Raw genomic sequence first — 25,519 nt, 5'->3', positions numbered from 1 at the left:
ATGCTTCAAGACTAGAAGGACGAACACCCACCATCTACTACTCAGTGGTCTGGGAAGAACTTCCAGCCCTTTCTACACCAGTCTTGTTTCAATTCCCATTTGGACAGCCTAGATTAATATACACATCTCAGTGAAGAGTAACAGAATATTCTTATTAATGTCAGCTGCCAGTGCTTTTTTTTAAAAAAAAACATTCAAGAAGGTCTAAGCAGCATATGAATTTGGTTAAGTAAATTCTTTCCTTTTGCTAATTTGAAAATAAAAGTTTTTAAAAATAAAAATATAACGAATTGCAGCCTGGAGAATTGGAAGATGCTCATCTAGATTTGAAACACAGGTACAGAAATAAATAAATCTCCAGGCTGGGAGATGCATGCACACGAAAGCTTATACCCAAAACAAACTTAGTTGGTCTCTAAGCTAAGGTGCTACTGACAGTATCGACTGCGTCAGACCAACACGGCTACCTACCGGAATCTGAAATTTCGCTTGTCACAGCAGAGAAGGCGCCTTGCGCGTGGAGATGCTACAGCCAAGCGCCCTTCTAATACAGGTGTGACCCCGGCAACTCCACTCGCTCACTGGTTCCGTGGGCAAGATTCCTGCATGGCAGAGGGTTGGGCTAGATGACCCTCGAGATCCCTCCCCTGATGATTCTTTGATTCTATGGTTCTGAAAGGCGGGGCCCTTTTTTCGCCGCAAGGAGGGCGGGCGGGAGTGGGAGGTCGCGGTGACTGACGGGAGTTGTAGTCGCCGCCGCCGCCGCCCTTGTCTCCTCCCACCGGCGGCGCCTGGCGGTCCAGCGTTGGCCACGCTTCGTCCGTTGGGACGGCTATGGCAGCAGCAGTCAGGTCGGCGCGGGTGGCGGGGCGCTGCTTCAGCCCCCTGCTCCAGTTTAGCCACCACCACTTGCGCTACGACAGGTACAGGGGGCGGATGGGGGGCTGGCTGAAATGGGCTCTTTCCAATCCTCCTCCTCCTCCACCTTCCCCAGTGCAGCCGTCGCCCTCTTTCCCCCGTAGGTGGCGGACAATGGCGAGCCCCTGCGCAGGCCGCCGGGGTTTGGATGCTCTCCTTTTTCTGGCTCTTCCCCCACTTGCACCTCCGCCGCTGCCGTGTAGTTTTCCCGGGGCGGCGCTCTTTTTTGGCGGGGCTGGGGAGGTTCTGCTTCATTTTGCTTTAAGATCAGTAGTTCCCAACCTTTTTTGGGCCATGCCCCGCCTAAGCATCTCTAAAATCCTGGTGCCACCCCCCCCCCATGTGACATACATAGCTGCCAAGTTCTCCCTTTCTTTAAGGGAAATTCCCTTATGCTGAATAGGCTTCCTCGCGAGAAAAGGGAAAACTTGGCAGCTATGGTGACATATAATTCTTATTGTTCAAAAAGTGAACTCCTATTTACGTGGAGGAAGCCTAAAAGGCCATTAACTGTTAACTCATTCTCGAATTTCCCCCCTTAAAAATCAAATTCCCCCTCTGTGGGGCGTGTGCCCCATGTTGGGAACCAAGGCTTAGATCAGTGATGGGCAACCTTTTGAGCTTGGTGTGTCACAATTTGTCAAAAAACTGAGCATAACTTGCGTGGTGTGTCACTTCGAGGAAAAAAAACCAGTTTTGTGATATTTATAGTTTAAATAACAAAAATGTATCATTGTAATATATAACTGTATTTAATATACCAAAAACTAATTATTTAACCAAACCAAACCAAAAAACCCTTATTTATCACAAAGTGCCCAGAGTTGTTGAGCTTTTGGCGGGGAGCTGCTGAGGTTTTTGAAGGTTTTTGGGTGGGGTGCAAACGTTGCTTTGCTTTTGGGGTGGGGGATGCCCCAAAGCTGCTGCGCTTTGGGAAGGGGGAAAGAGAACAGAAATAAATGATGAATAATACCTTCGCTGGAACTAACACGCAGCATCGACATAGTCTGCCAAAGCGCCAGAAAAAACAGCACAGAAAGGGTTAAAAACCAATCTCTGGCTACCAACAACAACAACAACAACAAAAGGATCCGGGTTTTAACAGTGGAGACAAGCTGTAGTGTGAGGAGCGGGAGAACAAATGGGGGGGGGGACAATAACAACAGCGTGAATGGGCCGCGTGCCAGCAGTGAGGGCTCTGCGTGTCATGTCTGACACGTGTGTCATAGGTTCGCCATCACTGGCTTAGATCCTCTCCCCTTTTTGCCGCCCGCTTCATGCAGCTCTTGGGAATTTGCAAGGTCTCTCCCAGATTCCCTCCCTGGAGGTGTTTTTTCCTCACCTGGAGGTGTGTTAGCACTCAGAAGGTGCCACAGCACCCAGGCGCTCGAAATGGGCTCTCCTGGTGCTTTTTATGTAGTATTTTAGATCAGTGTGTCTCTGAGGATTGCACCCAATTTTGTGCCTTTTTCTCTGGGTGTCTCTTCTTTCTTCTCCACTGAAGGGAGGATGAAGGCATCCTGGTGAAATTTCCTTTCTGTGCAGCTGATAAGAGAGATACTGAGATACTCTCTGTTTCTGAGATGATAAGAAAGCCCTGTGAGGTCGGGTCAAAGGTCCATTTAGTTCAGTGTCCTGTTTCAAACAGGGGTTTCCAAACTGTGGCTTGCGAACCACTTCATTCAGGTGGTCTGCGGCTCGTCTGTGAAAATACAGTAAGAAGTCATACAGCACCTAGCACATTACAATTGCTATAACAGGTGGAGGAATTGTAAAGTGGGCCTCCAAGCCCCTTCCTTAGCCATTTTCAAGTGATCTTTGGGGGTAAAGGTTTAGGAGCCACTGAACTAGATATTTCCAGGATGCCACAAGAAAAAAGTCATCAGACTTTTTCCTTTTGACCCTAAGCAACTGGCTTGTTTGCCTTGCAGTCCTCTTTTAAAGGTGCTGGAGTCTGGCTGTCTGGCAATTATATTGGCAGACTGGCACCTGCATTTTGAATATTTTATTAACGCTTTGATTTTTATTGTTTGTTTTAATATTGTATAGAAGTTTGGAATGTCTATGTATGTTGCCTTGGAATCCCTTGGATGAAGATATGGGTTAGTTAGACATTTTCAAAGGTCATAGTTTGCAGTGGGGATAAGGGGGCGTGGAGTGTACCAGTGTATCAAATCAGAATTTGTGGTTAACACCACAAAACACAGCACTGTTGGATCATCTCCAAATGTAGACATCAGCCCTCTTTTCACATGTACTTCAGATAGTAAAGCGTTAGGGCAACTTTTAAGGAAGCAATTTCTTCTGATTCCGTTTTGTTAACTAAACTGAGTGCTTCAGGACACAATAAATGTTAATGTAAAAGTGTTCTTCTCCATTAGGAACTGAGCAGCAAGTTTCATTCAGAGCTTGGCAACATATTAAAAATTCTGGCAAAGCATTGAGCCCTGTTCACCTAAAGAGAAAAAAGTAGAGTTTTGTTTATACCGTAATAGAAGCATGGGACCTGCGGCCATTCAGACTACTCCAACTCCCATAATCCTTGCTGGCTGGGGCTGATGGGAGCCCAGCTAGATCCCTCTTTTATGATTTAAAGCACCCATATAGTTTGCATATTAGCAACAGCACAGCTCTGAGTTGGCAAAAACAGCTTGCATGTCTACAAAACTGCCCCAGATGCTTTTCAGGTGAGTGTATTCAGATCAGCTGAACAATAGTGTACACAGTCTGTTATGATATGTGGCATGTTGCCAACAACCTGAATGAGGTGATTTCAAAGAGTCTTTGTCCTGCAGAACAGTCTTACATTCTTGCTATAACTAGCATTGATACATAAAACTGACCTGGGTTCCCATGCTGTTGAGCACAAAGTGTAGCAAATGGCTGGTTCACCAAGCTCCCTCTGTAATCATAATCACACACATGCTGTAAATGCTAAAGGGATGTGCACAATATAAGTTCTCTTCTTACTGGCCAACCAGCATTTAATGTCACAGAGAAGTTGCTTTAAAAGGGGGGTGGGGAGCAAGTAGTTTCGCTAGTCAACGACACCCGGATCAAGTTTTCCAACCTACGTGCACAAGGCTGTTGCTTTTCAGTCTTTCTCCTTCACAGGATTGGGAGAGAGATTAATCTTTATCTGCTGGAAGGAGGTGGGAATAAAAATTCCCACCCAATAGCACAAGACTGAGGCCTGTGTTCCCTTGACCTGGACAACTGCTGCCTCCACCCAAGTCCAGTGGGAAAACACAAGGCTGGAGCTAGCTGATTCTTCACTTTTTTAAACAGACACCTTTGAAAGTGCCCTTGCTTCTCTCATTGTTTGCCACTGTATTGTTTCAGAGGCTTGTCCTTTGCCTTCAGCACTGCTGCGCAGCAGAGGAGCACGGGCGATGACTGTGGTCCGGAAGACCCTCCTGATGAGCCTAGACATCTGACCGAGAACAGTTTAGAGCTCAAAGCCACCAAATTGGAAGAACAAGTCCGTGTCTTAACAGTATGTATCGTCCTTAACTTGGCTGTTTTCCCTAACACATTTTTTTAAGGTTTCGGCTTTTGTGTGTCTTAAATACCCAGTCCCAAAGTCTACAGCATGCAGTAGTCAAAAGATCAGATTAGTAGAATTAGATAGCATCCCCTGCTGCCACTCTCTCCCTGGAACCCCCGCAGAATAACTCCTGCCACTGTTGCCAGCCTCCTCCTCCTCCAGGCAGGCTAGCTGGTGGTGAGAGCGGATCAGAACAAGTGTCTGTTTGTTTGGGTCCCTTCCGGCTGATAGAGGAAAAAAGAGGATGGTGACAAAGATATACCAGCAAGATGTCAGTTCCAGGGGGCCCTGCCAGGGTGTGCAGGCCCCAGCATTTGCCTGACCATGCTGAGAGCTGACACTAGGCCTGGTGTACAGCATTGCAGCCGTCATCGTTACGTGCACTGAATTTACTCTTAAGCATTTTATACCCAGGCTATTTATTGTTACTTTTCCAAACGTAGAGCTGTCCTCACAGGATAATAGTCGAAACATTCCAGAACAGCAGATACCCAGCTGGTGACATCTCTAGTGACCATCACTGCTGCCTGCCTGGGCTCTTTAAAGAGGGGCCAGGCAAAAGGAACAACTCTGAACTGTTGTTTTCCACACAGGGGGAAAGCACCGTTCTGTGTAGCAGTGCCTGTCCTTCCTGTCATCCACTAAACGCTCACTGTGATGGGATGCGTTTGTGCACTCGCAGTCCATCAGTATTCAGTAAGCCAGGGGGAAGTCTACATGTATACTCTCTGGATAGCATGAGCAACAGTGTCTAGAGAACGTCACTAGACTTTGTCCCGTGCTCAGCATAAGGAGGGACAATGGCAGCAGACCATTTTGGCTTAGGCAAGCCTATCCAGACAAGCAGATTGTTGATATGTGTGTTTAATCTGGTTCTCAGCTGATTTTAGTTATTAGTATTTTTAAAAAATGTTTTAAGTAGTTGCTTTTAACTGTGCTTTTAACAAAAATCTTAGGGTTTTTGTCTTTTTGTACAATGCTTTGAGGTTTTATTACCCTCAAGCTGTATATACATTTTGCGAAATAAATGTAATAAACAAGGCATTGTTTATGTTAGGAGATGCTGTTTTCACATTTTCCCAATGTCTTTCTGCTACATAAGTATGTATGCATGTACATCTGCTGTAGCTATTTCTTGCCATTGTTTGTTAGTAGAAGAGGGTAGTGAAGTGGGGCAGGGAGATCTTTTTAGGTCTTTTTCAATATGGCCCATTCATTTCAGCAGGAAGCCACACAGGCAATGTGTTTTATCTAAGAGCAGCAACTGAAGGCTGTGTCTGTCAAGCAAAGCTGTGCTCCACCCTCTTGGTCCAGGCTTGCAGCATTCTAGATGGCTCAATTGCCCTGTTGCTTTGGGGGATGTTCTTGTCTGACTCTGCTTCTTACTGTGTGTGCAGGAACGGTACCAAAGAGCCCTGACAGATTCTGAAAATGTTAGGCGGAGGACGCAGAAGTTTGTCGAGGATGCTAAGAAATTTGGTGAGTAAAAAGGGTGCTGGTATTGTGCAGAGCTTGCAACAAGCTCTACCTACCACCCCATGTGCTCTGCTTTATTTGTTTATTTAAGGCATTTATATACAACCCTTCAAAATGTTTATCTCAGGGTCTTTTATGTTGCAAATATAATCAATGAGCAAATAACACAAACGTTAATTAAAACAGCAGTCCATCTATCAGGGATTTTTGTTTTGTTTTTTAAAAAAAGGTTTGACTGCCAGTATCTGCTGGACCTTGATTCTTCTTTTATACAGAGAATGTTATAAGGACTGAGGCATCCGCAAACTTCGGCCCTCCCATCATCCCCGACCACTGGTCCTGTTAGCTAGGGATCATGGGAGTTGTAGGCCAAAACATCTGGAGGGCCGCAGTTTGGGGGTGCCTGCTCTAATGCATTGTGTCTGCCCTTTGAACAGTCACCCTTACCTTTCTGATCTATGCATCTACAGGCATCCAGAGTTTCTGTAGAGACCTGGTAGAAGTAGCCGATATCTTGGAGAAGACCACCAAGAGTACCACAGGTGGCGAACACGACGACCCAACTCTGACTCTCAAGAAGATATGCGAAGGCTTGTCTCTCATAGAGTCCAAACTGCAAAGCATATTTGTGAAGCACGGCCTGCAGAAAATGAACCCCATGGGTGGCAAATATGACCCCTACGATCACGAAATAGTCTGTCATGTGCCAGCAGAGGAACTGCAGCCAGGCACCGTGGCATTAGTGACTCTGGATGGTTATAAACTTCACGGCCGCACTATTAGACATGCACATGTGGGTGTGGCAGTAGAATCACAGGAATGAAGTGGACACGTTTTATTAATACTTGAGACCTTAATGGACTGATTTCTCTGTCCACATGACTGTTGCTGCTATAGCATGGATTTTTTATTTATTAAGCCAAATTTGTTACCTCTGCTGGCCTCTCAGGATGGGGTGCAATGGCCTGATCTTCACTTCCAAGATGTACAGCTAATTTAATATGACTTGCTCTGTGTCATAAATAGTGTTTCTCCCCCCCCCCTCTCCCCGGCAGCTGTTTCTCAGTCAGAGGTAGTGCTGTGACTTTTCTGGTTTTGGTTTTCCATTAAATTCTGTTGTGGGTTTTGAAGGGAAGGAGGACTCCTAATAATTCCTAATTAGGAATTATTATAATTCCAAGAAGGGAAGGGAACTAGCTCAGTTGTAGACCAATGTTGTATGCAGAAGGTACCATTTTGCTCCCTGGCATCTCAAGGCAGAATTCAAATATCTGAGACCAGTCAGGGGAGACAAAGGGATAGTCCTCCAGGATGCTGTGGAATACAGCTCCCATCAGCCCCAGTCAACATGAGTAATTATCAGGGATGATGGGAGCTGTAGTTAGGGTTGCCAGACTCAATAGAGGACAGGACTTCTGTGCCTTTAATTGCCCTGCTCTCTTTTGAGTCTGGAAACCTTAAAGAGAAACCAGCAGACCCTTTGCTTGGAAATTAAACAAAGGGTCTGCTGGTTTCTCTTTAAGGTTTCCAGACTCAAAAGAGAGCAGGGCAATTAAAGGCACAGAAGTCCTGTCCTCTATTGAGTCTGGCAACCCTAGCTGTAGTCCAGAATGTAGACTACCCATGGTGTAGATAATACTGACCAGTGGTCTGACTTGGTTTAAGAAGTGATTAAATTAGAACTTCCTGTGTTCTTACAAATGCACTCTGCTTTCCTTGAATTTTGGTTCAGCTGCTGCGACCTCTACTTTTCTATATGTAAAGTGGGAATATGATACTTGCCTACCTCCCAGAAATGATACAATTATTTATCAGCTGAAAAGCATTTTGAAAAGGAGTGCTGAGTAGTGTGAAGGGGCTTTGATACCCAACAGAAGTGTGTCTGGAGTTGTTAATTTGTAAATTCTTTCTGCAGTTGGAGATCTTCCTCATGCTACTTGGCTATTTCAACCCTGTGAAATCCCCACTGTGGTATGTATAAGGATGTGGATGAGTCCTTTCTAATTGCCATTTAAAATACTGGACAAAATGGGCCAGTAGCTCAACAGTTTAAGGGAACGAAATAGACTTTTTGTGAAGATTCAGGTTTATTGGCCTGAAATTCTCCCTTAAATTATGTACCACAGTTTTCAAGCACAATTTGCTATGTTATCGATGCTGGAAGAGATGGAATAGTTTTGTACTCCAAAAGGGAATTGTAGTCTTTCGAGTTTGAGCTCACAAGTAATTGCTATGCAAATTGCACTGTGAAAAATCTGGATTCAGAGACTACTAGATATCAAAATATATGATTTGTTTTTTATTTAGTTTTTTTAAATATATATTTATATATGAAAGTGTCTAAACGAAGTGTACTTCAGCTAATTTCAGTAAAAATAGCAGGGAAATTATCAGATCAGAGTTTCAGCCGAAGTTATGAGGCGACTTCCAGCTAGAGAATAAATTGGTATCATTTGGTAAACAAGTGGGTGCTCGGTTCTGATCAGTTTTGCTTGGTTCTGATCAGTTTTTGTGTGACAGATAAGCTAAACATGCAAGCGTGAAAAATCCTAACTCTATTTAAGAGATGATTGAGGTGACCCAACATGTTGGCTTCATTCTGAATCCTAGGTGAAAGTTCAGAGAAATGAATCTCAGTGGGGGTGGCCTCATTTTAGACTCACACCCACTTTCTTTTTCAGAGGAATTTTGACCTGCCTTGCTATCTTGTCTAGGTTTGGTTAGAATTCATTAGCTGAAAGTTCCAGACTCTGCTGGCTCCCGTGTTATTTGTGTTAGCTTTGTCTGTACTGTCCAGAGAGAGATCTCTTGACTCTGGAATTACAAAAATGAAAGATTCAAGTCGGTATTTATTTCCAGGATTTCCTCCCTACCATATACATTCTTCTCTTGTTAGTTAGTCAGAAAGAAGTGGTGTTTCATATGAGCATATTCAGCAGTGGGCTTTGGGCTCTTAGATTTCAGCAGCAACACTAAAATTCAGTGCCCCCTCCCAGTCCTTGCTGTTCATTCTACAGCATTGGTGTGATGCCCCCTGCAGGGCGGCACCCAATGCAGCCAAACCAGGCACGCTACCCTAAAACCATCTCTGGCATATTCTCAGGCAGATGTACATCAGGCACGTCCAACAGGTAGATCGTGATCTACCAGTAGATCACCGGACATCTGTGGTAGATCACTGGGGGCCCCCAAGAAGCTCAACAAGTTTGGCTCCCCCCAAAAAAGCTCAACATTTTTGCCCTGGACCCCTAAAAAACGTGGCTTTCCCCTCCCTAAAAAAAGTTCAACAATTTCAACCTGAACCCCCCAAAATTGGGCCTTCTTCCTAAAAAAAGCTAATCAACCTTGACCTGAACCCCCCAAAAGGGGGTAGATCACTGGCAGTTTTTAACTCGGTGAGTAGATCGCTGTCTCTTGGAAGTTGGCCACCCCTGATGTACATGAACTGAATTAATCCCCAAAGGGTTATCTGCAGCACCAAATTGGGGGGGGGGCAACTTTGGGCTACAAGTGAATGATCCTTAGAGTAATATAAGAGATTGTTAGAGCACATTTCTAATTTAAAATAGATTTAAGATTTGTTTTTGTTTTTTCCCCCAAGGCAAAAGAACAAAAAAAATTCCAGCACAGTCATGCATGTTTGCTCAGAAGTTCCATAGGAAATAAGATTTAAATTGCATCTTGAACTGCAATCTTGTGAACGATTACCCTGAGCAAGACCTGCTGAGTACAATTGGCTTATTTCCAAGAAAACACACAGATTACAGTGTTTGTCTTCCAGTTGTTGAATTGCTCAAAAAAGTGGTGCACTATTTATGTGTATAATACAAATCTGTACAGTTGAATGCTGCATTTATTAAACCAACAGTTTTGGCTTTTTCTGGGTGAGGAAGAAAACTCAAGTTGTTCAGAACATAACAATGTCTTGAAATCACTCTGCACCATATTCTTACAAATAAAAGTTAGCTTTACGAGACTGAAACGTGGTACTGACTTTAAATGCCTCCTAAAGAGGACATGCCCAGTCAAAAATTTAGAAATGCTTGATTTCTTGCCATTTTGAAATCAGCCAGAATCTTGGGGGGAAACGTGATTTAATTGTGCGTGCTTTGATTTAGCACACATGCTAGAAGGGTTATATTCCGCGGGCACCATGACAACAGTCACTATCCAATGTTTAATTTCTTCAGTAGTAAATAAAAGAGCACACTAGCCTAAAATGCACTCTGGCTGAATGCTTTGAATTATTTTTAGCTTTTTGCATGTGAAAGATCATGCTATGAGGAGTCCCATTTGTTGCTGATATAATCCCTTATCTGGTTACTGCTGTGGATACATGACCTGAATGACTGCCTCCAGGCACTGTGGTCGTCCTCAAGGGATTCCCACAGGGCGAGGTTGATGTTGCCAGCATTCATGTCACATTTTTAGACACCTTTGTAACACAGAGTTGGTCTGCCGAAGGTCCAGGTGCCTGGAGCCAGCTCTCGCTGCTTCGCCATCAGGTGTAACTGCACCAGCAGCATGTGCTGAACTTGGCAGGGCTGTGCTTTTTACACTTGCAAACCGAATGTCGAAATCCTATATTTATTCAGTGATGCCTGCATGCGGAGCTTCAAAGTGTGTGAAAAGCAAACCAACCCTTCCAAGTTACACCCAAGACAGGGCTGGCAAAAATGGCACCTCGAGGGCCCACTCCTCTTAATGCTGCAGGAGATGCAAAGATGGAGACGGACAGCAGAGTGGGGCCCTTTCCCCTTGCATGCTGAGTTCAAAAGAAGAACCAGCGTCTTTCTAGGAAAGACGCGGATCCACGGCCGACCACAAAAGAAGGCAAGAACTCGTGCTGCGGCTGTACCGTTCCCCGTTTTAAGCTTCGAAAAACAGCAAATGATGAATGGCGAGGGGACTCAGAGCAAGGACTCAGAGCTAAAAGCATCGGGTTTATGCATTTGCGCGAAGCCTAACGCGTGAGCCCGCGAGGCAATTGCGCGCTGCAAGCAAAGGGAACCCGCAGGCTGCCCTCCAGGCTGCCTTCAACTCCCGTCAGCCCTTGCACTTCATGACCGACGGTGGGGGATGACGGGAGTTGTAGTTCGAAAGCCTGCCGGGCCGCGGGTTCCCTGTTGGAGGTTGCATCCTCGGCTCAGAAGGGGCGTCTCTTGAAGGAGGCCGCCTCTCGCCCCTTGCTCTCCGCGAAGAAGGCGGCGCTGCGAGAGGCGCAGCCAATGCAGAAGCCAAGCCCTTGCTCCCTCCTCGCTCCTTCGGGAAGCGCTGCTTGCGAGTGGACGGAGGCGAGAGGCTCCCCCGCCAGCCCCGCAGCCGAGAAGCCGTCGGGCAGGCGAGCGAGCCGGAGCTCGGCTGCGCGGAGATGTAAACTGCGCACGTCGCGCTTTGCGTTTCCGCCTCCCGCCAACATGACGGCAGCCTCGCATCGGCTGCTTTTGTTTCTCACCGTGGTAGCTGTAGGGGTGATGCGGAGGGATCCCCCCATCGCTGCGGCAGGGGATGCCCCGCCCGGCAAAATAGGTAGGCGCTGCTGTCGAAATCACAGGCGCGTAAGCACGGGGTTTTTACGCGTCTAAGCGAGGCCTCCTGGCGGGATCGGAGCGCTTCTGCCGCCCGTCCGGGGTGAGGTTGTCGACGGGGGTGTGAGGGAAGAGAAGTGTTTAAGATACGAAACAAATAGTCACGAGGATGAGGCTGCACGGACCTGTCAGGGCATGCAGGAGGCTAGGGCTGAATAATTGGCATTAAGGATGCTTCTTGTAGTGGCGAAATAGGAAGCTGCCTTCTGCTGAACCAGACTGTTGGTCCATTTAGCTCAGGATTGTCTGCACTGACTGGCAGCAGCTCTTCAGGCTTCCAGACAAGGACACCTCCCAGCCCTACTGGATATGCACAGACCGTGCTTGCCTGCTAGTCACACATTCTCCAGTATGACATTTGTCCCAGGATTCGTCATTAATGCAGTTGTTCATAATAATAGCAACCACCATAACAAAGGCACACAAAGCCTTTGTTGACAAGAATAAGATGGCAAGTTGCTCAAGGGTAGCCAGAGGATGTTGGACTTCAATAGGCATGTGGGGCTGATTTACACAGTAGTTCTTTCTATAGCCACTCATCACCCCTGACTTCTGAACTTGAGTGAGTTTAGATAATGGGAAAGGGGGCTTCAGCTAAATATTAGGAAGGCTCTCCTGGTGGTAGGGGCTGTTTGCCAGTGGAACAGAGCAGAACAGGAAGCCTTGGAAAGTGGTGGCATCTCCTTCAGTAGACGTTTTTAAGCAAATGCTGGCTGCCCATGTATGAGGAATGCTGTGGCAGCAGGTTTCCTGCATGGACCAGGGCTTGGACAAGATGGTTTATCGCTTTATTATTTTAAATAGTATTCTGTTGGGAGCCAGAGTGGCTGGGGAAACCCAGCCAGATGGGCGAGGTATAAATTGTTGTTGTTTTTGTTTTGTTTTGTTGTTGTTATTCCCCTGAGGTGCCTTAACTCTGCAGCTAGGAAATGTGTACCTGACCAATTTGATGAAGATTTCCTGTACTTAATGAGTGCAAGATCATGAGAGCATTGGTTGGTCTTTAAGATGCCACATGACTCGGGTGACTTTGCTAGATGCTTCCATAGCTACCATTTTGGAACCAATCAAAATCTCAAAATCATTCATGGTGGGGTTTTTCTTGCTCTGTAGGGTTTTTTTTATTAAAAGAAAATACTACTACGTTTTTTGAGCATATGAAGACAGCAGCAACTTGCCATGCAAAGTAATTAATGTGAGTGATATTTGGCATAAAGCTACAGCTTGGTACACACACGTCTCTCTCACTCACACACACACACACACACAGAGAGAGAGAGAGAGAGAGGTAACCATGTTGAGAGATTCAGATGAAAGCTTCCAATGGCCTTTTGCAGAACTTTCCATTGCTTCATAGAACAGTTTTCATTTGGCAAAGAACATGGGTAAAATATCAGGCCAAATGACTGGGTTGGAAAACCTTCCTCTTCATCTGCATGACAAGGGATTGTTTCAGGGGCTGTGTGTAAGATGAGCAAGCTGCTGGTCCTCTGGGGAGTGGGACGGGTGGTCGGAGGTGGGCGTGCATCTGCTGTGCCTTACCCTCACCCCTCTGCTTTTGCCTTGGCAGCTGTAGTGGGAGCTGGGATTGGCGGTTCTTCGGTGGCTCACTTTCTGCAGCAGTACTTTGGGCCACAGGTGCAACTGGACGTGTACGAAAAGGACACTGTTGGGGGCCGCCTGGCTACAGTCACTGTCAACAAACAGCAGTATGAAATCGGTGGTGCCTCCATTCACTCCCTCAACCTACACATGCAGGACTTTGTTAAGCTGCTGGGTGAGTGTGGGTACAATCATCACACTGGAAACGATTGCATTCGGGCCAGGTTTTGTAGCCCGTACAGAATCTGCAAAACAGTACTATAAAAGCAGAAGGCTGCATTGCCTGCGCTCCCTGGCTCATGAAGGATAGAAAGTAGACTTACTCTTCTACCTCATTGTCCCCTTATCCTAGGGCTGAAGCACCGTCGAGAATTGGCCGGAAAGAGTGCCATCTTTAGCGGGGAGCAGTTTGCCCTAGAGGAGACAGACTGGTACCTGCTGAACCTCTTCCGACTCTGGTGGCACTATGGCATGAGCTTCCTGCGCCTACAGATGTGGGTGGAGGAGGTTATGGAGAAGTTCATGAGGTATGTGACAGAGGTGGTGGGTATTCAATAACCATGCCACAGTGGGAAAATTTGTGGAAGAATAATTGGAAATTTACAAATTGTTATATTCTAAAAAAAAAAAAATTCCTAAAAATGCAACACCGATGATATCTAACACCTTGGAAACTGTCAAAGATGTACAAAAATGTCCTAAGTATTTGCTGGAGGAGATAAATCAGGCACTTTCTACCACATGTGGTGGCTAAGCAATAAAATTCAGGCATTCTGGGAGAGTATCCACTTAGAAATACAAAAAATAATAAAGAGTTCCTTCAAGAGAAAACCAGAAGCTTACCTCCTGGGGATCACAGATCTGGACATCCCACAAGAAATGAAGAGTATGTTTTTATATGCCACGGTGGCAGCAAGAATTCTTATCTCTACAAAGTGGAAGAATGATGAAATCCCTTCTATTCATGAATGGATCCAAAAGTTAACAGATTATGCAGAGTTAGATAGTTTACTAGAAAAAATAAAGAAGAAACCAAAACAGGAATTCATTTCAAAATGGGAAGTCTTTAAAGTTTATTTGAAAAACAATTACAGTAGTTTAAACTCTGTCGCAGCGTTTGAATAACTTTAGTAGTAGATTTAAGAAAGATCTGAAACCTTAGATAAATCAATAATTAGTTAATTAGTTAATTTAAGACAAAAATGTGTATTGGCAACAAATCATAGATAATTGAAATAAGGAATAGATGGGAGGTCTGGTCTATAGTTCAAGGACCGCTTTTTGTTTTATTGATTTGTAATTAATAATGTCCATATTATGGTTTGGTTTGTATTACTTGTCTTGTTTTTTTCTTTTTCTTTTTTGATGTATCAATAAAAAGGCAATGCAAATAATAACAACAACAACAACAACAACAACAATAATAATAATAATAATAAAGACAGAGGTGGTGGGACCCCTGGAGAGGAAAAGAGGGTGGTCTTCCTTCTCCTTTAAACCCAGAAAGTGTTCAGCGAGGCTGAAGAGATGCACTAAACTTTCTTCAGATCTCCTGGCATAAGGATCCAGCTGCTCCAGAATTGTCTCCCTTTCTTTTGTGCCCTGCAGGATCTACAAATACCAGGCCCATGGCTATGCGTTTTCTCGCCTTGAGGAGCTCCTGCATTCGCTGGGTGGGGACACGTTTGTCAACATGACACAGCGCTCTGTGGCAGAGTCCCTGCTGGAGGTGGGCATCACACAGCGCTTCATTGATGAGGTCATTGTGGCCATTCTCCGTGCCAGCTATGGCCAGTCAGTACAGGTGCCTGCGTTTGCAGGTGAGTGCCACCTTTTGCTATCTTGCTGCAGACCGACCAAGCAAGGCCAAAGGTGTCTCTTTCCAGTGGAGCACTGACTGATCTCGATAGACCGGGGCATGTTGCCGGAGGGAGTGGTGTCTTCATTACTTTATTATTATTATGACACATAATTTCTATCTTCAGGGGCAATGTCCCTAGCAGGGGCACAGGGCAACATGTGGTCTGTGGAAGGTGGCAACAACCTGGTGTGTTCAGGCTTGCTGAAGCTGACGAAAGCCAACATAATTGAAGCCACTGTGACAGCCATTTCTCTGCATAACTCAGGTAAGCTGCCCAGAGCTGAAACAGAACCAAGAGATCTCGGGTAACAGGACTGGGCACTACCTTTGCTTGAATCCTTCAAATTAGCTAGATGACGGGTCACCAACCTGGTGCCCTCCAGATGTTGCTGGAGCATAACTCCCATCATCACTGACCATTGGCCATGCTGGCTGGGCAAAGACAGGGTTTGGCAAACAGTGACGAGAAGGAGACCAGCTCAGATCTCCTAAGGAACTAAGACAGGGATCAGCAAACCTTTTCAGCAGGGGGCCGGTCCACTGTCCCTCAGACCTTATGGGGGGCCGGACTATATTTGGGGGGGGGGATGAACGAATTCCTATGCCCCACAAATAACCCAGAGATGCATTTTAAATAAAAGGGCACATTCTACTCATGTAAAAACATGCTGATTCCCGGACTGTCCGCGGGCCGGATTTAGAAGGCGATTGGGCCGAATCCAGCCCCCAGGCCTTAGTTTGCCTACCCATGAACTAAAACTTTCCAATTCAGTTGTACTTCTCTTAAAGGTAAAGGTAAAGGGACCCCTGACCATTAGGTCCAGTCATGACCGACTCTGGGGTTGCGCGCTCATCTCGCATTATTGGCCGAGGGAGCCGCCATATAGCTTCCAGGTCATGTGGCCAGCATGACAAAGCCGCTTCTGGCAAACCAGAGCAGCACATGGAAATGCCGTTTAGCTTCCCGCTGTAGCGGTTCCTATTTATCTACTTGCACTTTGACGTGCTTTCGAATTGCTAGGTTGGCAGGAGCTGGGACCAAGCAATGGGAGCTCACCGCATCGCGGGGATTCGAACCGCCGACCTTCTGATTGGCAAGCCCTAGGCTCAGTGGTTTAACCCACAGCGCCACCTGGGAGACCTTATTATGGACAGCAGCTGGTATACCACCAATGTGCCTTGCATGCCAGGGGCGAAGTTGAGGGATCACTTTAACTTTACATTTCCCAACTTGTGTCTTGAAAATGCTTGCAAAGAAGGAGCCAGAACATGCCTGCAGACAAAGATCTGCAGGAAGTGAGTCTTGGGACCTTCTTTGCTGTTCACTTGTCTCAGTGCCTTTCCAGATGATCAGTTGGTTGCACAAGAAATTATAAACAAGGCATATTTACTGCACAGACTCTGCATTTCTCCGCTGTTCTATTGCAGGGTCGTCATGTTTTCTGAGCACTAAAAAAGTACATTATTTTATACTCGGGAAAATCCAGTGTTCTCTCTCGGTTGTGCGTTCAGTGCCGTTGTGATTGCGTTATGTAGATGTGGCCAGGCAGGTGTGACAAGTTGAATTATTTTGTGATGCAGTCAGTGAGGAGCAACAAAATTCTCCCCTTATGTACCTCGATCATTTAGTACTGGATCATTTTTAAAAAAAAATAAATGAAAAAATTCTTAAGAGACAATGTTTTCTTCACAGTAGGAATCTTTATGAAAATATATTTCTCTTTAAGCACTTACAATCGGCTAACTCCCACCCTTTTCATCTTGTCTACATCCCTTCCTATATTTCATTATTATTTTTAAATTACGGCATATAGGCAGTAGGTAATATCCAGCATTAGCCATACTCAGAGAATATCCATTGACATCAGTGGACAAGTTGTTTAAATCCATTGACATCAGTGGGTATACTCTTGAGTGTGACTTAGTTGGCCTTAGCCCAGTAGAGCTTCCTGAAACACATCATTGTTATATTTATTTTATTTATTAAATTTGAATGCCGCCGTATATCCATAGATCTCAGGATAGTTCGCAACATAACATTACAGTATAAAAAACACAATTGTTCTACTGCTGCTGCATTCACATGCTTTCATTTTCTGCCACTGTGAACCTTACAGTCTCATGCTTGCTATCTCCCAAGCTATTGTGTACCTCCAAATGCTGCTTGACTACAAACTCCCATGATCCTTGACCATTGGCCATGCTGGCTGGGGCTGATGGGAATTGGAGTCCTACAACACCTGAAGAGCTACCACCTTGGCCACTGCTTCCTGCAGCTTATCAGCCAGATCTGGTGTACCTCATAGTTAACAGTGCTCCTTTGGATGGTGTATCCAAGGCTGAGACATCCATAGACATCGCTTTCATATGCTCCAATATTTTGGCTTTGCCTAGTATCACTTGCATCTGTGCACACAGAAGGTGAGAAGATTACTCACCTGCTTACTAGTGGACAGTCAGAAATACAGTCACTCTTATATCTGTCACTTGTGCAAAATGTATATCGTCTCTATGTGTCTGGTCTAGCTCACCAGGCAGGGTCTGGAAGCTTAAGCCAGCAACAACAAGAGAATAATAAGAAACAGAGGGGAGGGGGTTAACTAAGGAACATGGAGAACCACAGAGCCTTAGCAGTTTGTTGGAGAAGCTTTCCAACTTCTAGGTCTTACCCCATTCAGCTCCTTAAAATCTTCAGCAGGATGTGAGGGTAGTTGTTGTGTATTTGAGTTGCTGTTTCGAGCTCTCTCTCTCTCTACTCTTTCCAGAAGGAAAAACCTTCTACCAGGTGCACTATGAGGACGAGGAAGGCCAAGGCTCTAGCTTCTATGACATTGTGGTCATTGCTACTCCACTGCATAATAGCAAGAGCAACATCAGCTTCCAGAACTTCGACCCTCCCATTGCTGAGTCCCCAGGGACCTTCCACACCACGGTCACTTCCGTCATCCATGGCTACCTCAACTCCTCTTATTTTGGCTTCCCAGATCCAAAGCTCTTCCCTTTTGCCAGCATCCTCACCACAGATGCTCCTGTCCTCTTCTTCAGTTCCATGGACAACATTTCCCCCGTCAACATATCCAGTACCTTCAGGCGGAAGCAGCCCCAAGAGGCAGCCATATGGCGAGTCCACTCCCAGCACCCCTTGGGGAAGCAAGAGCTGAAGACTCTGTTCCGTTCCTACTACTCTGTCCAGGTGACGGAATGGCAGGCCTATCCTGACTATGGGTCTTCCAAGAGCCTCCCGCCCATTGTCCTCCACGATAACCTCTACTACCTCAACAGCATGGAGTGGGCAGCCAGCTCAATGGAAATGGCTGCTGTGGCGGCCAAAAACGTGGCCCTCTTAGCCTACAACTTCTGGAATCGTGACCTAGAGAAAATAGACCAGAAGGACTTGATGCACAAAGTGAAGACTGAGCTGTGACTTTATAGCAGTTGCTGCTAGAGAAGACTTTCCAAGACACTTTCCTTTAGTGCATGCAGGGTGGGAATTGGGGTAGGGGTGGGGGGTATTGAAGGATTACACTGGAGGTTTAGCAAGGAGAGAAACAGAAGACTTGGCATACATCCCCATGCGTCTATTGTCTACAATAAGTGTATCCCCCTTCCTGCTATGTTTTGGAGAGTTTGTGAGCCAATATCTACAATTGCCCAGCTAGTAAGGCTTCCTCTTGAGATAACCTTGGAAGGGACCTGAGCTGGTTAATGGGCAGTATCATATACTGATTCCAGCCTCAATGGGCTGGCTTTCTGCTTCAGGCTAAGTGCTCCTTACCTGCTGTCCCAGTCCATGCACTGCCACTGTCCTTGACTGTTCAGGACAAAACTAAACCCTGCCCTAGAATGGATGGGTCGCCTCCTAAGCCACTGCAGTCCTGCCTCCCAAGTTTATTTGTGTTGGCCTTTCTCTTTACGCGTAGGCCTCTATACTCAAGGGAACGGGCAGAGCGCTGCCTCTGATGTGACTCCTTTTTGTGTCTTTGTGTGTGTCTGGTTTGCCATCCAAAACAATGTTGTTCCTTTTACTTTGTTGCCAAGCTTCATGAACTTGCCTCTAATTGTAGTCAGCTAGAGAGCCCTGAGATGGGTCTCCTGGTATTGGCTAACGCTCAGGTTCTAACACCCTTTTGACTCTGACTTCCTGTACATATGTGAAACTGCATAAACCACTGCCCTGATCACCTCAAATCCTTGCAGCTAATGGCTGGTGTTGCCTTGCCCTGCGTTTGATGGGGGGTGGGGGGAGACGGGTATAATCCCCCTAATTGCAAAAAAAAAGATGGTTTCCATTGTTTCCAAACCAGAAGAAATTGCTGTATAAACACCTGGAACCTTTCCTGATTTGGTACTGTATGCTGTTTCCTCGAGCTGATTCTGTAGCTCCCAAAATGGTGGCTAATGTACTCCTTGCCGTGCTGCTGATTTAGAGCCCTGCTCATCCCATATTCCTTTCTACGGCCAAGGGATAACTTGCTGAGTTGTCAAGAGCAAAGCATCCTCTTGAGCAAAATTACAAGTCAGTGAGTTCTGCCATTTCCCAGAAAGGGCAAGGATACTAGGAGCTGATATCATTCTCTAATCAAGTTCTGCAGAGCTGAGCGCCTGCATGCGGCTGCTCTGTGAAATGCTGGGAAACTGAAGCGAACTGAAAGGAAAGCTGCCTGTTTTTTTTCTCCCCGGTGCTGTGGCATTCTGGCACAAAGGCAACCCCGCTCCTAGATTCAGGAGTGGCCTTCAGGTGTTGCTGGACTCACACTCCCATCAGCCCCAGCCAGAAGAGCCGGTGTTCAGGGAGGATGGGAGTTGTAGTCCACCAACCTCTGGAGGGCTGCAGGTTGACCACCCCTGCCTTAGCATGTGGCTCCCTCTCTCTTGCACTGTTTTGCTTAAAGGTCTTGCCTTCCACAAGCCAGAACTGTCTCCACTGCCTCCCTTCCTAATCCTGGACTTCTTAGCCTGTGATGCTGCCTTGCACGAAGGCAGACTACTGGCCCATCAAAACCAGCCTTGTCTGTGTTCACTGACTACACTTTCCCCAAAGTCTTGGACAGGGATCTTTCTGCAGCTCTGCTGCCTGGGAACCATTTTAACGGAGCTGCCTGTGGTTGAACCTGGCACCTTTGAGCATACAAAAAATAATAATGCTGGGTTCTTGTCAGCGAGCTGTGGCTCTGCGCCAAGGGATGCTGCTTCTGATATGTGCAGAAGGGTTGCGGGTTCCCAAAACGGCCATGGTCCTTGTCTCGGGGGTGTCACAAATAAGTTGCCTGAGGATCTCTTGCTGCCTCCTGAGTCTATTCAATCTTTGGCACACGTGCCAAAGCCCAGTGCTTGTTCCTTGGCCAAGCATTTTGCTGATACCTAGGCCCTGTGAACTGGGCTGCCAGCACAGGACTCTTAGAACTGCTTGGTATTCAGATAAGAATCTCCTTGTTAGTTTTGTGTGAGGTGTACAAGAGCCTGCCAAGTAGCCTTGGACTGAAGGCCTCTCCTTCTCCACCAAGCACAGCAAGTACAGACTCTCCTGCTCCCACACAGAAGGCAGCAGGGCACTGTCAAAAGAGCCGTGGCCTAGCTTTGGGCCTTCAGTTGACACAGAAGATGTGTCCTATCAAAGCCTCCATTTTGGTAGTGCAACCCAGTAGGAAGGAGGACATGGAAGGGCCTCTCTGCATGGTGACGTCATCCTGACCTAAGCCCTGAGCAACTCCAACAGATGGGCTACAGAGTCAGCTTGCAAACTGAGCAGCCGTCAAGCCAGTGCTAAAGGGCTTTGAGCCCCAGATGGAGGGCAAGATGATTGAAGCCGCTGCACCTTCGTTGGATCTCCTTCCTCCGCAGCAGCAGCAGCAGCCACACAGCAGCTTCCCTTTCTGCTGAACATCTGATTGAGCAGGTGTGCCTGGCAAAGAGTAAAAACTGGCACCAGTGACTGTAGATTCAGAGCTATTAGGGTGAAATGAAGCAATTTGCTCTGGATCTGGGTTGGATACAGTTAATTACCGTTTGTGCGACACAGAAAGCACTCAAGGTTGTGGGTTTGATCCCCAAACGGGTCAGCTGCATATTCCTGCATCGCAGAGAGTTGAACCAGATGGTCCTCGGGGTCCGTTCCAGCTCTACAATTCTACCATTCTAATTTCTTGCTGTGTGCAAGTGGTGCTGTCAACCTCTCTGCGGGTTATGGGAGAGGAGGAGTCCAAAGAAAGCAGCTTTGGCCCCTGGAAGCGCATGGGTCTTCCCTCATCTTGTCAGGAGAAAGAGCACGTTCTGGGAGAACGGAAGAGGGAGATGAGGCTAGGAAGACAAGAGCACAAACAACCCTTAGGGAACCCGAAGCAGGAATAGCAACTCTGCTCTCAGAAGATGCAAGTGCAGCCCACAGCAATGGTCTCCATCACGGTCTTGTACTCCTTGCGGCACCCCCTCTTCTTCCGGCTGGGGTTGCTTGGCTCACACAGCAGTCGGCGCACTGGGATTTTGCTGTGGATGGGGATGCTGACCATGGTGCGGTCTTCCTGCATGGTGAAGGGATTGATGCACCCAGCACACAGGCAGTGTGCCTCTGGGATGTTGGGGGGGATTCGTGCTGCGTCGTGGTTGATCCTGGAGAGGAAACGTGCCGACATCAGAACAAGCGCATTCATTTGGGAGGCAGAGGGGGTGGGGCTACTCAGGATAGGAAGGCAGGTCACATAAGGTACATACCTAGAGGTGCCCCAGAATTTGGGGGTAACAGCAACCATCTACCGTAGCACCTTCCAGTGCATGTGTCAGTTAACTCAGTCAACTGGAAGGTGCAACAGGAGGTGACTTGCTGAATCCTCCCAGAGAGGCCCATCAAATGTAGGAGGACCTACTCGATAGAAGACCTTGGCATCAAGCACCATGGTGCATGCTCACGCTCCAGTTTCTAATGGTCATACAATGGTAGGCATTCATGCCACGACAATAGCAAGAAAGGAATGGTGACTGCGGAGCTAAACATCTGTGAACAGAGAGAAATGGAGGGGGTGTCCTTGCGCCGTATGAGGGGGAAAGTTCAATGCGACACCCACCTTTGAAGTGATGTTTGCAGGCAGGTCCTGAGGAACATTGTGGCCATAGGCTTGCCAAAGACCATTGAGTGCAGCCTCAGAAATAATCAGAATGCCGTGCCCCAGGGATAGATTTCTTGAACTGCCTCTGCTGTGTTGTTTGAGCCAAGCCCCACTCTGCATAGCTTGGAAATGAGGTAGTAGAATCTGTTTCCCACCCAAAAATATACAGAGACAGATGCGATCCTAACTCTGTAATGCATGCTACTGTTTTTAAAGTCCCTGTGCCAGAGGCATAGTCAGAAGAATTTGGAAGTCTTTACTGCTTCAAATGGTTCTGTCTGAATGCAGGCCTCAGACTGGTGCTACCCATTGACACAACATAGCTTTATTCAAGAAAACTGCTCAGTCACTCCATGCAGAGGGCAGTTCATTGAGCTGGTGAAACCAAGTGTCGTCATCGAAACAACAGTGGCTTCATGTGCCAAAGGTCCCAGGTAACCTGATGTGGTAAACTGCATCGGTCCAACTTGTTCCTTCTGTCATGATCAAACTACAGCCACAAGGCCCAAAAAGGAATTGATTTTATGCAGTGCTGAATCCATCAGAGTTATGTGGCCTCTGGTTCTTAAAAAGGTGGGTGAAATGTCTCAGTTGAGCCCTTCAGAAAAGCGACACATGCGTGCACTTTCAAGAGCACCACAAGGCGGGGATAGAGTGCCACAAAATCGGGCCAATGCTACCAAGACTTTCTGCTACCTCACTAGCATTTTCTTGGCTGAGTCTTAGGCTAGGGCAGTATTAAATATGGGAATTAATTAGCATATGCTAATGAGTGACATATGGGAATGCCACAACCCTTGGAAAGGCCACAATAGGGTGGGAAACGGCTGATTAGATAACGTAATTGTTTTTAAACCAATTACAAATAAATCCTAGCATGCTAGTGGAGCTCCTTGATAGGAGGTCCAAGGTGCCTCTTGACCATGTGTGATGGCATCACAAGTGTTGAAGCAGGTTGTCGCCTGCATGGGACGGGTGGGGGGGCACTTGTTGCCAACCCACTTCCTTCTGTCTCCAGCAGAAGGGTCTGAGTTCAAAAGAAGCAAATATACCGCCCCCCCCCCACAACACCACACAGACTAATAGCATAGAGACCAGTTATCATGCTGTTGCCTCTATGCCAGTAGTTCCCAATTAAGTTTTCAAAAGCCAAGCCATGGACCCCCCTACGTTTGACAATTCTGATATCTCTGTGGTAGTTCTTGTTATATGAATGGTGCCATGGAGGGGGTCCATGGACCACCTACAGCAGGCATCCCCAAACTGCGGCCCTCCAGATGTTTTTGCCTACAACTCCCATGATCCCTCGCTATGAGGACCAGTAGTCAGGGATGATGGGAATTGTAGTCCAAAACATCTGGAGGGCCAAAGTTTGGGGATGCCTGACCTACAGTATTGGGAACCACTGCTCTAGGCTACAGATTGGTGAATACCACATACAGTAGAAAACAAAATGCAGCCAGGACCACCATTTTTTGTCTTGTACAGATAGGCTTGCAAGAAGACCTGTGTGGGACAAGCCCAGTGCCTTGAGACCTGCTGCTCTATCTCACCTGTAGGCCCACGGAGACAGACTCCTCTTGTTGGACATCCAGAGCCTCAGGTTGACTTGGCATTTGCTCTCCAGGGGCTCAGAGCTGTTCCGCAGCTGGCTAACCATCTCATGGATGCTGCGCTCGTAATCCTCCACGAGGGTGTAGTCTGTGGAAGCCTCTGGGTTTACTCTCAGCACCGGGTCAGGTGAGGATTCCTGAGCCTTCAGGTGATGGACCTTGGCTTTTGCTGATCCTCTCTTCTTTCCTTTAGCTCCCTTGCTTTGCTCTTTTATTTCTCTGGAGGCATCAAGTGTGAAGGAAAGGCAGATAGCACAGAAAACCATCTGGAGAGGAAGAAAAGAAAGCACACTGGGTACTTTCGATCATACAACTCAGGGGCACCTTTGGCTCTCCAGAGGTTACTGAACCGCAACTCCCATCATCCCTAGACATTGGCCATGTTTGCTAAGACTTATGGGAGCTGTAGTTTAGCAACATCTGGAAGGGACAAAGGTTCACTATACACTCCTTGTATAGCTAGTCACCAGCACTTGTCCCCTTTCAAGTAATTTAGTCAAAGCTGGGAGAGAGAGGGAGCCCCTAGGCTGTCAGTATTTTGCAGGAGGGATGAAATTGCCTATGAGGAAATTTAGGTTGGCATAGCTAAAGTAGATTAGCACACTCTGTCACTCTAGCGCAGCTGCAATTATTTTGCTATTAGGAAACATTGAAAAGTGATGCATAAATGCCCATCAGCAAATCCGGATGAATGCTTGTTGTCATATAACCTCCCTGGCAACAAATCAGAATGAATGCTCAATGAAGACCAGAGTGGAAGAGCCCAGGGAGAGGATGCTCCCCCATCAAGGTGCAAATTTCTCCTCATAGACACATTTTAATATGCGATCTTGCCTAATAGACATTTTGCAAAGCAATTCCTCCTCCTTCTATTCTATTTCCAAAAAATATGCATTCCTATGGGTGTGTTACCCTATGTAAGCAGCTTTGTGCACATTACTTGCCTGGAGAACTGCACTGCAAAATTCAGAGAAGTCCAAATTTTGTAGGATGGCTGTGTTTCGGTTTGCATATTGTCTTGGGATGTGTGGATTCAGTCGGTTCACCTTTTAACATGCAGTGAACTGAATTTCTCCCCCATGCCTTGCCATAAGCAGAAGAACTTTATATGCCACAAGTCAACCATTCCCACGAAATTCTTAACTGATCTCCATTTTGTCCCCATCTGTGCTTCCTTCTATGGGATCCTTTCTTTCTCCCCCTCTCTCTGTCTGGGAGGTCATTTTTGTCTCCTCAGTGCCAGGCCCTGAAAGCAATAGTTCACCCAGGCAAAGTTTACACTTCCCAAAGCAAACAAGCCCGACAGACCGTTAATAAATAGAAAGTAAAAAAGAAGAAGCACAAAGAAAGCCAAGCACCTACCAGTTTTGAAGCCCACTCCATAGCAGTGTGGGTGGTTGAGCGAGGACTCTGCAGATGACCTCCCTCTGCGTTGAATGAAGGGAGCGAGTTGGGCTGGGTGCTTTTAAAAGAGAAGCAACAGCCCCTAATTGCTTCATCGCCAGGGAGGTGGGCCTGTCTGGCATCAAGAAACTTCCTCAGGGTGCCAGCTAGGTTGTTGACAGCCAGGAGGGACAGCCCTCAACGCTGCCTGCTACTTCCCAGCAGGCATGTAGGTTTCCCCCAGGGACAGCGCAAACCGTGGCCACAGGCTGGCTGGCTTCAAGCACCTGCTTAGAGGACTCCAGGGTGGGTAGCAAAAAGGAGCTTTCTGAAGGCTGGGGGTAGCCCGGTATTACAGTGGTACCTTGGGTTACAGATGCTTCAGGTTACAGATGCTTCAGGTTACAGACTCTGTTAACCCAGAAATAGTA

General features: G+C 46.8%; 3 protein-coding genes across 3 annotated transcripts; 2 read left to right on the top strand and 1 right to left on the bottom strand.

The window, feature by feature from the left end:
- The first annotated feature begins 772 nt into the window (after positions 1-772).
- Positions 773-9,923, top strand: GRPEL2 (GrpE like 2, mitochondrial). The gene is made up of 4 exons (XM_035105261.3): positions 773-923; positions 4,261-4,414; positions 5,863-5,944; positions 6,412-9,923. Exons 1-4 carry the CDS (start codon positions 835-837, stop codon positions 6,762-6,764), a joined length of 678 nt encoding a protein of 225 aa, XP_034961152.1. The 5' UTR covers positions 773-834; the 3' UTR covers positions 6,765-9,923.
- A 1,088-nt stretch (positions 9,924-11,011) lies between these two features.
- PCYOX1L (prenylcysteine oxidase 1 like) lies at positions 11,012-19,180 on the top strand. Its single transcript, XM_035105258.3, has 6 exons — positions 11,012-11,470; positions 13,100-13,306; positions 13,484-13,658; positions 14,740-14,951; positions 15,117-15,257; positions 17,758-19,180. Exons 1-6 carry the CDS (start codon positions 11,170-11,172, stop codon positions 18,414-18,416), a joined length of 1,695 nt encoding a protein of 564 aa, XP_034961149.1. The 5' UTR covers positions 11,012-11,169; the 3' UTR covers positions 18,417-19,180.
- Positions 19,181-20,974: 1,794 nt separating this feature from the next.
- IL17B (interleukin 17B) lies at positions 20,975-25,244 on the bottom strand. The gene is made up of 3 exons (XM_035105260.3): positions 25,068-25,244; positions 23,646-23,971; positions 20,975-21,598 (listed from the first exon to the last, which is right to left on the bottom strand). The coding sequence occupies exons 1-3, from the start codon at positions 25,086-25,088 to the stop codon at positions 21,352-21,354; spliced, it is 594 nt and encodes a 197-aa protein (XP_034961151.1). The 5' UTR covers positions 25,089-25,244; the 3' UTR covers positions 20,975-21,351.
- Positions 25,245-25,519: the final 275 nt, after the last annotated feature.

The sequence above is a fragment of the Zootoca vivipara genome, chromosome 2 (genome assembly GCF_965207765.1).
Source record: "Zootoca vivipara chromosome 2, rZooViv2.hap1.1, whole genome shotgun sequence".
NCBI lineage: Eukaryota > Metazoa > Chordata > Lepidosauria > Squamata > Lacertidae > Zootoca > Zootoca vivipara.
This window is presented reverse-complemented; position numbering and strand designations above follow the sequence as displayed.

Excerpts from the sequence above, each read along its gene's own strand:
- PCYOX1L (XM_035105258.3), top strand. The coding sequence starts at position 11,170 with ATGCAGAAGCCAAGCCCTTGCTCCCTCCTCGCTCCTTCGGGAAGCGCT. Across the intron at positions 11,471-13,099 it reads TGCCCCGCCCGGCAAAATAG|CTGTAGTGGGAGCTGGGATT; the intron begins GTAGGCGCTGCT and ends TTGCCTTGGCAG. Across the intron at positions 14,952-15,116 it reads ACAGGTGCCTGCGTTTGCAG|GGGCAATGTCCCTAGCAGGG; the intron begins GTGAGTGCCACC and ends TTCTATCTTCAG.
- GRPEL2 (XM_035105261.3), top strand. The coding sequence starts at position 835 with ATGGCAGCAGCAGTCAGGTCGGCGCGGGTGGCGGGGCGCTGCTTCAGC. Across the intron at positions 924-4,260 it reads CACCACTTGCGCTACGACAG|AGGCTTGTCCTTTGCCTTCA; the intron begins GTACAGGGGGCG and ends GTATTGTTTCAG. Across the intron at positions 4,415-5,862 it reads AACAAGTCCGTGTCTTAACA|GAACGGTACCAAAGAGCCCT; the intron begins GTATGTATCGTC and ends CTGTGTGTGCAG.
- IL17B (XM_035105260.3), bottom strand. The coding sequence starts at position 25,088 with ATGGAGTGGGCTTCAAAACTG. Across the intron at positions 23,972-25,067 it reads TGGAGTGGGCTTCAAAACTG|ATGGTTTTCTGTGCTATCTG; the intron begins GTAGGTGCTTGG and ends CTTCCTCTCCAG. Across the intron at positions 21,599-23,645 it reads CTGTCTCCGTGGGCCTACAG|GATCAACCACGACGCAGCAC; the intron begins GTGAGATAGAGC and ends TTTCCTCTCCAG.